This window comes from Schistocerca nitens, chromosome 1 (assembly GCF_023898315.1).
Source record: "Schistocerca nitens isolate TAMUIC-IGC-003100 chromosome 1, iqSchNite1.1, whole genome shotgun sequence".
NCBI classification, from domain to species: Eukaryota; Metazoa; Arthropoda; class Insecta; order Orthoptera; family Acrididae; genus Schistocerca; species Schistocerca nitens.
Genome location: NC_064614.1, coordinates 240,592,700 through 240,605,899, shown reverse-complemented (window position 1 = coordinate 240,605,899; position 13,200 = coordinate 240,592,700). Strand labels below are relative to the sequence as shown.

The 13,200-nt window shown below is 37.1% G+C and overlaps 1 protein-coding gene across 1 annotated transcript in view; it reads right to left on the bottom strand.

Moving 5' to 3' along the window:
• Nucleotides 1-13,200, bottom strand: part of LOC126235239 (WD repeat-containing protein 46) — a 76,165-nt gene that overhangs the window by 15,632 nt on the left and 47,333 nt on the right. Inside the window, exon 9 of the mRNA XM_049943974.1 lies at nt 7,574-7,721. Coding sequence (XP_049799931.1) covers nt 7,574-7,721 — 148 coding nt within the window. The remainder of the gene's footprint in view (nt 1-7,573; nt 7,722-13,200) is intronic.

Here is a 13,200-nt window from a genome sequence, read left to right as displayed (position 1 = left end):
ATTAGAATCAAACACGCACGCATGTGACGAAATTAATTTGAAGGTGAATACAATAGAAACAAACGTAGCTGACATTCACAAACAGATTCACACAACAATACAGATAGAGGCTGAACCCCATTTGTCTCGCATTAATTCACAATTTAAAGAATGGACGGCACACAAAGACAAAATTTTTGAAGAATGTATACAAAACAAATTGCCACATATTGTGCACGATTCTGTAGTGGAATACATGAACAACAATAGACAAGTAATCGATGACGATATGCAAACAAAGACAACTCAATGCCAAGCACAACAGAATAGTACACCCACTACACATTTTTACACACACAGAAGAAAATCTCGATTCGGAAATGAACACATGTACACACACGAACTTCAACACTCAAATACACAATACACTGACACGCATAGAAACAGATACCCATCACCTGAATTACAATACAATTATTCTGATGACGAACCATGTACACACAGGGAAGAATTCAATGATTACACGGAAAGAAACAGACGAACACGTAACAAAGAAGAAGAAAGTCTATTCAAGCACCGTAAATTCCAACCTTTTATACCAGGCAAAAACACTGTACACCCTGTCATCTTCTTAAAAGCTTTTAGGAACGCATTCCCTCGTTCGTGGAGCGACCACAAACGCATTGCGTACGTTATTGATTACATTCAAGGGGACGCTGCTGTCTGGGCTTACCATGAAAGCGACAGATGTGTAACATACGAGCAGTTTGAACGCGCCTTCTTGAATAAGTTTTGGTCACCCACTGTGCAGGAACGTATCCGCAAACAATTCACTGAACCCGAACACTTCAATCCTAAAAACGGCAACCTGCGCAGATATTTCGAGAAGTACCTAAACATGACACACTTCCTTAATGAACCAGTGAAACCAAAAGATGTGATCCGATCACTGAAAGCAAGACTTCCTTTTAATATTAAAGAAAAATTACTGTACTTACCGGACGAGGATCCTGAATATTTTTTGGAAAAGTTAGATGCTGTTGATTTACTGTATGAAGAACAAGAACCAACACACAACTCACGCAGTAGGAATCAACATGTCTACATTGCTACATTACCAAACACGCAGCAAAATTCACAACACACAGTAAACATGCAAAACAATCACCACAACTCACAGCTGCACACAAACAACAACTGCAACTATACACAGGGAGATAACCCGTACAAAAAACGAAGAAACGACAATTTTAATTCAAGAAGGAATAATGGAAACAACAACGGACACAACGCCAAACAGAAACACTGGCAAAGAAACAACAACACAGATTACACAAGAAATGGAACACCTACACCACACTTTAATCGGAACAACAACCAGTATTATGTGAGACAGTGGCAAACACAGCAACCGCCACCACAAAATCATATTCAGATGCCACAAGGGAATTTTGCACAAACAAGCAACACAAACCAACAAGTGACTTCAGCCAACCGAAAACAGACAGGCGATTGGCAAAGACAATATCCTAATGTAAATATTATTGAGGTAGCTAATGAAACTACAACTACACTTGCCAATGACCAGACAAACCAGGTAAACTAGAACCAGTCATACTGAGCCCCAGGTCGTGACTGAGGAACATTTGGGGGGCAACTTCAATTTAGAAACTATGTTTGAATACAAACTTGCTAGTGAAACTGTGAAACAAGGAAAATTAACATTTACACAACGAGAGTTGCCTACACTATTCTTAAGATATAATGAAAGTGGAAACTTAGCTGATGATCTGATAAATGACAACACACAATGTCACAATGTAAAGAAAAGATTTGTACTGTCTTCCACCTCAGGCATTGTAGGAGGTATACCTACTAACATAATTATTGATACAGGAGCTGCTGTCAGTGTGATTTCTCACAATTTTTATACTATGATGAAGAAAACTTCTAAGATACCAGAGTTCCCAGTTCAAAACTGTTTAATATTAACTGCATTAGGTAATAAGTCAAGTAGAGTTAATAAGCAGGTATTTGTGACTGTTAGTATGGGAAATGGAATCGTACAATGGCCTTTCCTAGTTGTCCAAAACCTTGCTGCCAATTGTATATTGGGTATTGATTTTCTTTGCGAGAAGGACTGTACTATAGACTTCTCCAAAGGCATTTGTTATTTTAAGTATGAAGGCAGAGACATAGTTTTGAACTTGGACACTCGACTAGTAGACCATAACAAGCACTGTTCTGGCTACAAGATACAGATTATACATGAGACTGACATAGATTCCACACAACAACCTGTATCACACGGTGAGGTAGTGAATAATGTACTTACACAAATTAATTCTAAGTTATCAGAATGTGATGCTATTAATGTAGAGGAGAGATCCCAGCTTAAACATATTTTACTTAAGAATAAGGATGTTTTCACTAGTAAGCCAGGTAGGATCAACACATATATGTATACGATTGAAGTCAAGCCTCACCAAATCTATTACCACAAGTCATACAATGTACCTCTAGCTCTGCGACCTGCGGTTTGAGAAGATTCACAAATGATTACATGCCATACTGTAGAAAACCTAAAGCCATTCTATCAGATAACGCCAAGTATTATGCAGGATTCACCTGGAGAAAATTTCTAAAGGACAATAACATTAAGAGCATCTTTATTTCAAAGTTTCATGCATCAGCCAACCCTTGTGAGAGAATTTTTAGAGAATTAAATAGATTCATGAGAACTTATACCTCAACACAGCACACAAACTGGATACATTACCTAGCACTTTTTGAGGAAATACACAACAATTTAAATATATACAACACACCCTATACTCCCAGAGAAACCATGTTTGACACAAAGGAAACTAATGAATGGAGCAACCCACTACCAAAATTTTCTGACACCAAACCTTCACACGAGGAAAAGGTAAGGGAAGTACTCATTGCAATTACTGAACAAGCTGACATTAGAAATAAGAACTATGGTGCTAATCTGAAAAGAAGGCAAAACTTTACAATAGGCATGCAAGTTTTACTTAAGACCCACTACAAATCGTCATTACCTCTAAAACGTAATATTAAGTGGCGTCCATTGTATGAAGGACCTTACACAATCATTGATATACCACACCCTGGAGCATATCTTCTACAAAACCCCAAGAATAAGAGAATTTTAGGTTTGTACCCTCACAAAGATTTGAAAACTTTTAGCCCTTAGCAGAGTATGCTGATACAAAAACAAGGTAAGTCACATCTGGTACTTCAAGCTGGAAGAAGAAGAAGATATAAGCTATAATCTTAAGTATCTACATTTTACAGCACCAGCAGTAACAGCAGCAGCAGCAGCAGCAGCAGCAAGAAGATAAGACACAGGAAGAACTAACAATTTTCATGCAAAGCACAGCTACTCATTATATTTATTAATACCTTGCAGACAAGCTGACAGACTAAATGACCGGAGACAATTGCTGACCTGAACCTGATATATAAATTGGCATGACAGACACTTTATTTTCCACTCACACTCACACCACAATCCACATGAACACAACATGCACAAAAACACTCTACAGGAAATGACAAATGAGATTAATTGAGCAAGGCTATATACTTTATTTTATTTGTAAATGATACTTTGTGCATGTGCTAATTGGGAATTGATTGTGGATGTGACGTGTCGTGTCTTATTGTAATCATGACTTTTCGGGACAGATCATCTCAAGGATGTTTTCTAACCTATTATTGAAGTTTATGTTGCAGGAAACATTTAATGAGGAAGAACACTTATTGTGTAGTACTCATGTAAAGGAAAATATACTTAAAAGGAAAACTTTATTAAAAAAGGGGTAGAGACCTATAAAAGAAAATGGATTTTCTGAATGTATCACAATACACTGAACCTATAAGATAATTTTTTCTATGTCTGACCCATATGTATTTGTAAATATCTAGTTTAATGCAATTGAAAATGTAAAATATTTATATGTCTAAGCAAACAATGTAACGTACATGTATAGGTACATGTTTCACAGAAAATTTTTATATCTATGTAAATATGTAACAGAAAACTGTACTCAGTGTGAAGTGATATTTGGGGTCAACAGAAAGGTCCGATCTTACTCGTCGGCTTTGACCCGTGACGTAAGCGTGTTGTGGTGTGTGACGTCATTACGGCGCGGAAAACCTAATACATGGTTTGATGTACTCTTGTTTAAAGAACATGTATACGTAATATGAAGCAATTTGATGAACATATTGATCTGTAGCGTAGCCCACTTGAGGTTAGGTTGGGAGTTTTTTTTTTGGAATGCGGCCGCGGCAGCGGCCGCCTATGATTCGAAAATATTGATTTGACACTAATGAAGCCTGTGGGGGGATGGGGGGGCACTGCAACTCCCCCCACCGCATAACGACATATTTAGTTTCTCCCCACCCAAAAACCCCCAATTTCCCACGCTTGTCCCGTTACAGTCATTAGGCTTTTTGTGAAACTTGTGTATTTCAGTGTTTACAATACGTATTCGATGTTTTTATATCCGCCATATTGGAATTGTTGTTTATGGTCGTTTCCGCGGTATTTGTGACGTCATGGGTCAAAGCCGACGGGTAAGATCGGACGCTTCTGTATTTCCGATATTTGTTATGTTTTGTGCTCTCTGTTGTGAACGAACATTTTGTTTTGCAACGAACAATGTATGAAAAAGTTGTGCGCAAATTAAAAAAAAACGGTTCACTGCACTCATGATGGGACACTATAGGTGACGTGAGTTGCAAAACCACGGCACACTTTTCGACGAAACGACGACACAATATCCAGGAGACGACATACGCTTTTTGGAAGACGAAATATGGAGGTTATAGAGTAGATGTAACACGGACTGGTCAGTACGGAACCACTGACACCATGTATTCCTACCAAGACGAAACCACATTTTAACTACATCTTCCAAAGCACGCTTCATTGCGAGATTCTTGATCTCCAACTTATTTCTTCAAGAACTTTCGTCTCAACGTAAACAAAACGTGTGACATGTGACATTTATTGTAAAGTGCAAAGACTTTAGCACAGTATAAACCTTTAGCGACAAGTGACATTCTAAAGAGAATGTGTTCACATATCTTTGAATATGCACAAAACCATTAATTAATTTTATTTATTGAATGAACATGTGTAATAACATTTTGAAGTGAAAGAGAACAATGGAGTGTATGCCCTACAATTTTTTACAAAGTAACAGCACAAGTGAATACGAACTGTGAAATTTGTTACAGTCTCTGTACAAGTGTTATATAACATCGACAGCTAGTTTCGGATTAGCAGTGATAGCACTGAGCCAGTGTAGTGGACTGTGCTACCAGAGATCCCGGGTTCAATACTGATTGGAACCTAATATTTTTATTTTTTCTTTTCACTTTCATTGATCTTGTATGTAAATATTATTTATGTATTTTTGTGGATGTATGACATTTTATCATATTTTAAGTATGTTGAATCTGTGAAACAAGATACGTAATAACTTATGGTTCATGACATGACGAATAAAGAAAATACGTCAACAAATTGCTCAGCTGCAGGTGGTACACCTTTGCTCTCGCAATTTGGGGGGCAGTTTAAGGAACCATTTGCACTCGAGCACAGACAATATTTTATTTAGTTAACTTAGATTTTTTAAGACAAGAGAATGCAAAATAAAGCAATTAACACCGCTCTCTTGTCACAGCCAGTAGGCATCAACACTCTCATGTTATTCGTTATCCTAGAAGGACTTAATATTTTGTGCGGCTCCACAGTTAGCCATATTGATATTTATTAGCAGAAAAGAGGCGCAGCATTAATAAGTCGCTCTCATTTGTGAATGATCTGCCATTATTTATCTAGAATTTTACGTAAGTGTAATTTATATCGTAATGTATGTGTTGAAATGAATATGTTTATTTAATTGTATGCTTTTCTTTGTTTTAGTAGTTTTAGTCACTCCATTTTCATGATTGATGCTGAGGTCAGATATCAGACTCTGTCTACAAAAAAAAAAAAAAAAAAAAAAAAAAAAAAAAAATACATAATGAGCCCTGGCTACGTTCCGTACATCTTCGGACGTGCGAAGCTCGATAAATTCACGGCGTAAAATTTTAATCCTCAATTACTTATCCAAAACAAACTAACAAATTATTATTATTATTATTATTATTATTACGAATTATTATTATATATTTTATTATATATATATTATTATTATTATTATATTTTTTATTTGTTACAATATCCATCCACACATATACAGACACAAGCAGACATATTTAAAGAACTCTTTGTCTTTAAATATGTCTGCTTGTGTCTGTATATGTGTGGATGGATATGTGTGTGTGTGCGAGTGTATACCCGTCCTTTTTTCCCCCTAAGGTAAGTCTTTCCGCTCCCGGGATTGGAATGACTCCTTACCCTCTCCCTTAAAACCCACATCCTTTCGTCTTTCCCTCTCCTTCCCTCTTTCCTGATGAGGCAACAGTTTGTTGCGAAAGCTTGAATTTTGTGTGTATGTTTGTGTTTGTTTGTGTGTCTGTCGACCTGCCAGCACTTTCATTTGGTAAGTCACATTATCTTTGTTTTTAGATATATATATATGTATATGGTTATAATAGAGGGAAACATTCCACGTAGGAAAAATATATCTAAAAAAAAAAAGATGATGTGACTTACCAAATGAAAGTGCTGGCAGGTCGACAGACACACAAACGAACACAAACATACACACAAAATTCAAGCTTTCGCAACAAACTGTTGCCTCATCAGGAAAGAGGGAAGGAGAGGGAAAGACGAAAGGATGTGGGTTTTTAAGGGAGAAGGTAAGGAGTCATTCCAATCCCGGGAGCGGAAAGACCTACTATATATATATATATATATATATATATATATATATATATATATATATATATATATATATCTAAAAAGAAAGAAAGATGATGAGACTTACCAAACAAAAGCGCTGGCAGGTCGATAGACACACAAACAAACAAACACAAATATACACACAAAATTCAAGCTTTCGCAACAAACTGTTGCCTCATCAGGAAAGAGGGAAGGAGAGGGAAAGACGTAGGCGGACCAATTCCATGGCCTCCACGCTCTCCTGACCTCAACCCTCTTGACTTTCATTTATGGGGGCATTTGAAAGCTCCTGTCTACGCAACCCCGGTACCAAATGTAGAGACTCTTCACGCTCGTTTTGTGGACGGCTGTGATACAATACGCCATTCTGCATCAGCGCATCAGGGATTCCACGCGACGGAGTGTGGATGCATGTATCCTCGCTAACAGAGGACATTTTGAACATTTCCTGTAGCAAAGTGTTTGAAGTCACGCTGGTACGTTCTGTTGCTGTGTGTTTCCATTCCATGATTAATGTGATCTGAAGAGAAGTAATAAAATGAGCTCTAACATGGAAAGCAAGTGTTTCTGGACACATGTCCACATAACATATTTTCTTTCTTTGTGTGTGAGGAATGTTTCCTGAAAGTTTGGCAGTACCTTTTTGTAACACCCTGTATAGGTATTCAACTTGTTAGCTACAAAACTGAAGGCTTTTGTACTTACCTGGTACAAGAAGGCTGCTGAAGCCACCTGCTGTTGCTACACCGAGTACATCCTCATATGGACAAAACTGTAAGTTTCCTACAGTTTTACCAACTTGATGACGGATGTATGGTTTTTCAGCTGTCGATCTGATGCAGTCCCTGTATACCTGTATCAATGATTCAAATGTAGCTAAATGCTTTACATGTTCTAACTAAATTATTAACACCATCAAAAAAGTCCATCTCTTAAAGCTACCCATTCTTCCTCTATTGCATTCCTTTCCTATGTTCTAGTCAACTGTTGCCAAATGTGCTTTCTGAAACTCTCAATAAACTCTGGTTTGTTCAACTTATCCAGGTCTCATCTCCTTAATTGCCTACCTTTTTCCAATTTCTTAAGTTTTAATCTACAGTTCATAACCAACAAATTGTGGTCAGGGTCCACATTAGCCCCTGGAAATGTCTTACAATTTAAATCTGGTTCCTAAATGTCTGTCTAACCATTATATAATCAAAATGAAACCTTCTACAGTCTCTTGTTCTCTTCCACATATAAAACCTTCTTTTATGATTCTTACACCAACTGTTAGGATGATTTAATTAAGCTCTGTGCAAAATTCTACAGGGCCGCTTCCTCATTCATTTCTTTTCTCCAGTCCTTATTCATCTGTTAGTTTTTCTTCTCTTTATTATATAATTCCAGTCCCCCATCACAATTAAATTTTCATCTCCTTTAAACATCTGAGTAATTTCTTTTACCTCATCATACATTTCTTCAATCTCTTCATCATCTGTGGTGCTAGTTGGCATATAAGCTCATACTGCAGCAGTACTTGTGGGCTTCGTGTCTATCTTGGCTAGCTTACCCGTATTTCTATCTTCTTCTTCACTGTCCAACCCACTCCTGCATTACCCCCATTTGACTTTGTATTTATGGTAAAAATACTCAGATCATAAATTATTTCCAACCTATTTGAATGTTTAACCTTGAGCATCCTTTATTGTCTACATCAATACTCTGCAAGCAACCTGACAGTGTACGGTGGAGAGTAATTCTGGCACCACTAACTGATCCATCTTCCCTCATCTGTTCGTGAGTGGAGCATGGGAAGAATGAATGTCAGTGCATTTCTGTATTAGCTCTAATTTCTCAAATTTTCTTGTTGCAGTCATTTTGCAAGCTGTGGGAGGAAGTAATATGTTCTTCACATCTTCACAGAAAGTATTCTCTTGGAATCTCAACAAGAGACCTCTCCGTGATGCACAACAGCTCTCTCGTAGTGTCTGCCACTGGAGTTTGTTGAGCAATTTTGTAACACTATTGCAATGACCAAACGACTCAATGATGAAATTTGTCACTCTGCAATGACTCTTCTTTCTTATTCCTTACTGTCAGTCCTATCTGGTAAGGGTCTCAGACTGATGAACAATCAGTTAAACAAGCTCCTTGTAAGCCAGTCCTTTGTGGATGAGTTACATTTCCTTAAGATACTTCCTACGAATCTGTCTGGCATCTGCTTTTCCTACTATTTGTTTTATGTGGTCATGGCACTCGAGGTTGCTCTGGATAATCATTCCTAGATATTTTAGAGTAGATATTGTTTCCAGCTATTTGTAATCAATAGTGTAGTTATACAGAAGTGTATTTCTTTTCGAATGAATGTGCAATATGTTACATTTATTGACATTCAGGGTCAACTGCCAGAGCCTGCATCATTCATCAATCCTCTGTAGATCATTCTGCAACTCCATACTGCCTTCTGGCATTGCTACTTTCTTACAAACAACAGTGTCATCTGCAAACTATCTTAAAGAGCTTCTGATGCTTTCTACTAGATAATTTACAGATACAGTAAACAGTAATAGTCCTATGACCCTTCTGTGGGCTACTCCAGAAATTACCTTTACCTCTGTCAATTCTGCTCTGTTAAGAGCAATGTGTTGAGTTCTATCTACTAGGAAGTCTTGTATCCTGTTGCACATTTGGTTCAATACTCGATAAACTCATAATTTTTTCACTAAATAGCAGTGCAGGACAGTGTCAAATGCCTTTTTGAAGTCAAGGACATGGCATCAACTTGAGTCCTGTTGTCTTCAGCACTATGGATTTCATGGAGAAACAGAGCGAGCTCAGTTTCACAGGAAGAAAGGAAGGAAGATTAGGTTTAATGACCTATCAACATCAAGGTCATTACAGACAGAGCACAAGCTCAGATGGTGTTAAGGATGGGGAAGAAAATTGGCTGTGCCCTTTCAAAGGAAACATCCAGGCATTAGCCTAAAGCTATTTAGGGAAATCAAGGAAAATCTAAATCTTGATGGTTGGATGCAGGTTTGAACAAGTTTCACAGGACCTCTGTTTTGGCAGAATTCATGACGATTTTTATACAGGAGATTTTTTGTCTCCAAAATAATTTTTTAGCATAAAACAGTAGCCATAATTCTACAACAGACTGACATTAATGGTATAGGCTTATAATTATGAGCATCTGTCCAATGGCAATTTTTCCAGTCATTAGGTACCCTTTGCTACTCCAGCAAACTAAAATAAACTGCTGCTAAAAGGAAGCAAGTTCTTTGACATAATCTTTGTCGAATGTTACATGTATCTCATTTGGCTCTGATGACTTTCCACTGCTACGCAACTGTAGTTCTTTCTCTATCCTGCGACCGGTTCTCTCAATATCTGCCATTTCAACATTCATATGATGATTGAAAGGAGGGCAGTATTGTCATCTGCTACAGTGAAACAATTTCAGATGACTGGTTTTTGGTCTAGCAGCCTTCTCTCTGCTAGCTTTCATTTCAGTGGTTAGATTAGTTGACAAAATTTTACTTTTGCTGCAAATGAAACCTCAATTTGTTTAAATTGAATGGTAAGTCCGTTGAGATCATTGGTAGACGGGGAGTGAGAGAGACCTCTCCAGCTGCTGAATCTATGACATAGTAGCTTCAATAACACTATTTCGCATAGTTTTAAGCTGTGAATGGGTAGAATTACAAATTTTTGGACAATTCACATTCCATAGCAGTATTCTAATCATAACTGATAGCCATAAATATAACTTTCCCAATATATAGGCTTCCTGTTCAAACAAACTGCGAGGAAGAAAACGAAACTGCACATTTTCACAGCAGAGCACAGCATTTTCTTTCTGGAAGTCAGTTTTAACAGACAATCTGTACTCTGTTGTTAAAAAAATATATAGCCTATGTCGATCTGAATGTTTATGAGACAATATTATGAAAAGGATGAGATTGCTACTCACCGTACAGCAGAGATGTCGAGTCACAGACATCTTTTAGTTATGCCTGTTTGTGACTCAGCATCTCTTCTTATGGTGAGTAGCAATCTATCATTTTCATAATATTATCATTATTCCAGGCTATTAGTAGTCTTTTTATCGTGCCTGTCTGTGGCTCAGCATTTCCACTATATGGTAAGTAGCAATCTATCCTTTTCATAATATTGTAATTATTCCATCCTGAATTTTCCATTCTTTGAATGTTTATTAGAGTTTTGTGTAAAAAGTTGAAGTAAGTCTGTCCAACAACTTTTCGAGATTTTTGGAAACAATGTTTCTCCATTTATATTTTAGCACGAATATATATTTTCTGTTTCCTAAGGTAACTGTTAAAACACAGGTACTACTGTTTGTTGGTGTGTGTGGTGTGCACAGTAGCATGGAGTTGTCCAACAGAAAACACAGTTCAGCGCTGAGGAATGTAGCATGAATTGAATTTTAGAAAAAGAACAAAATGAATCTCATCTAAGGAAGTTTAAAAGTTAAATCCTGATTTGGGTCAGATGATGAAAGTATCATCATTATATCACCACCAAACAAACGGCTGATCGTTCCCTGACCCCACTCTAGAGGATCTGTTAAAAACTTGACAGATGAGGAAGCCATTTTGGATGTTCATGCCTATCCCTGATGCTACCTATTAAGTACAATACTTCTTTATATTTTTAGTAATAGTTTCATTCTGGTAAACACATTTCACTGCAGTTCAATATATGAAGTTAAAGGTGAACTCAAAAACCACTCTCAAACTAACGTTACAGGAGAGCAATGAGCAACTGAGATATCTTGTGTGTACACTGTATTAATAAAAGGTAAAGTAGTCATCAATCCACAGATTGGTTTGATCATCATTGTGTTTAATTAGGCACAGCGATATTGGTGATAGATTACAAGTGCTTTCCTCTAACAGCTGAGGCTTTCTATACAGTAAACAGACCTCCTGAATGACTCAGCCACATTTAGTGAAACAAGACAAACTTTCAAACAAAAGCTGCTTAGCTCGAAGAGGGACATTTTTTTGTAGGTGGAAGGGCAGAGAAGACATGATAGTCAACCTCATAATTTTAAATGGAATGGCAGGTTATATTATTCACCTTTTAAAAATATGTTTGAAGACATGTACAGTGCATTAGGTTGTACAGTAATTATCTTAGATCAGATTATGGTGACCTTTTACAAGTGCATTCGTGAACACACACAATGAGTTAGGATGAAATGTACAGCAAGCAATTTAATCACAGAAGAAACATTGATACGTCGTGTGTTCAAAATGGTGACTATTAACAGTTATACACGCTGCAAAACATTGTACGTGGCCAATACGACATACTATCACCAGAGACGATACCAAAACAAGCTCATGTAATACATGCTTTCATGTCTTCACTATAGGTTAGTATTTCATTGGAAACCTTTTGATTCAATTTACGCCACATGTAAAAATCCAGAGACGTTAGGTCTCACAAACATGGAGGTCATTTTGTGTTCTCAGACTGATCAATCCAATGATCTCCAAACCTGTTGTTCAGAACCTCTGTAATCCTCTGTGCATAATATGCAGGACATCCATTGCGTTGGTACCACATGACTTGTGGTATGCCAAGTGGGTGTCTCCTAGTAACAGTGGCAGTACCTCTGTTAAGAAGTCCCATCAATAAAACAGGGACCAATAATTTGAATATTTAGAAGATTGCACCACACGTTGACTGACCAATGTCTTTATTTGTTCACTTCTATCAGTAACTGTGGGTATTCAGATGACTGGTAGTGCACGTTGTGAAGATTAATGTGCCCATGTGAGCCGTGGAAAAAATTGCTGTTTTGAAGAGCGCGTGTAACGAAGCAGGGTTGCCCACTGCTATCCTGTTGTGGTTTTACACTCCTTCAGTAACTTAGTTAAGCAATGAACTTTAAATTTTTTCATTTTCACTACTCAGATTCCGACTACAGATTCTGTGGCCTTCAGCCTCATAGTACAGAATTCACAAATAGTTTAAATAAAATTCCCCTAGTAAAATCTATTATTTCAGTACATTCTAATGTCTATTCTGAAAGTAATGAGCTAATCAGTTTTATTGGAAATGCATACTATTAACAGTTATGGACAATGACATATATTGTGCAATACATATTAAGTAAAATTCGAGTGAGCTAATAGAGCAAATTCAACTATAAGACTGCATCCAAAAGAAAGCCTAAATTTTACTGATTCCAGCAAAGTATTTAAATTAACCTAAAGTCTATTAGTTAAATAGATATTAAGACTTAAAATCTGTAGCCTGTATGACTTTCAGTGCCAACTGTGACCAAACTACCAAATAATTCTGAGATCTGTTTCGAT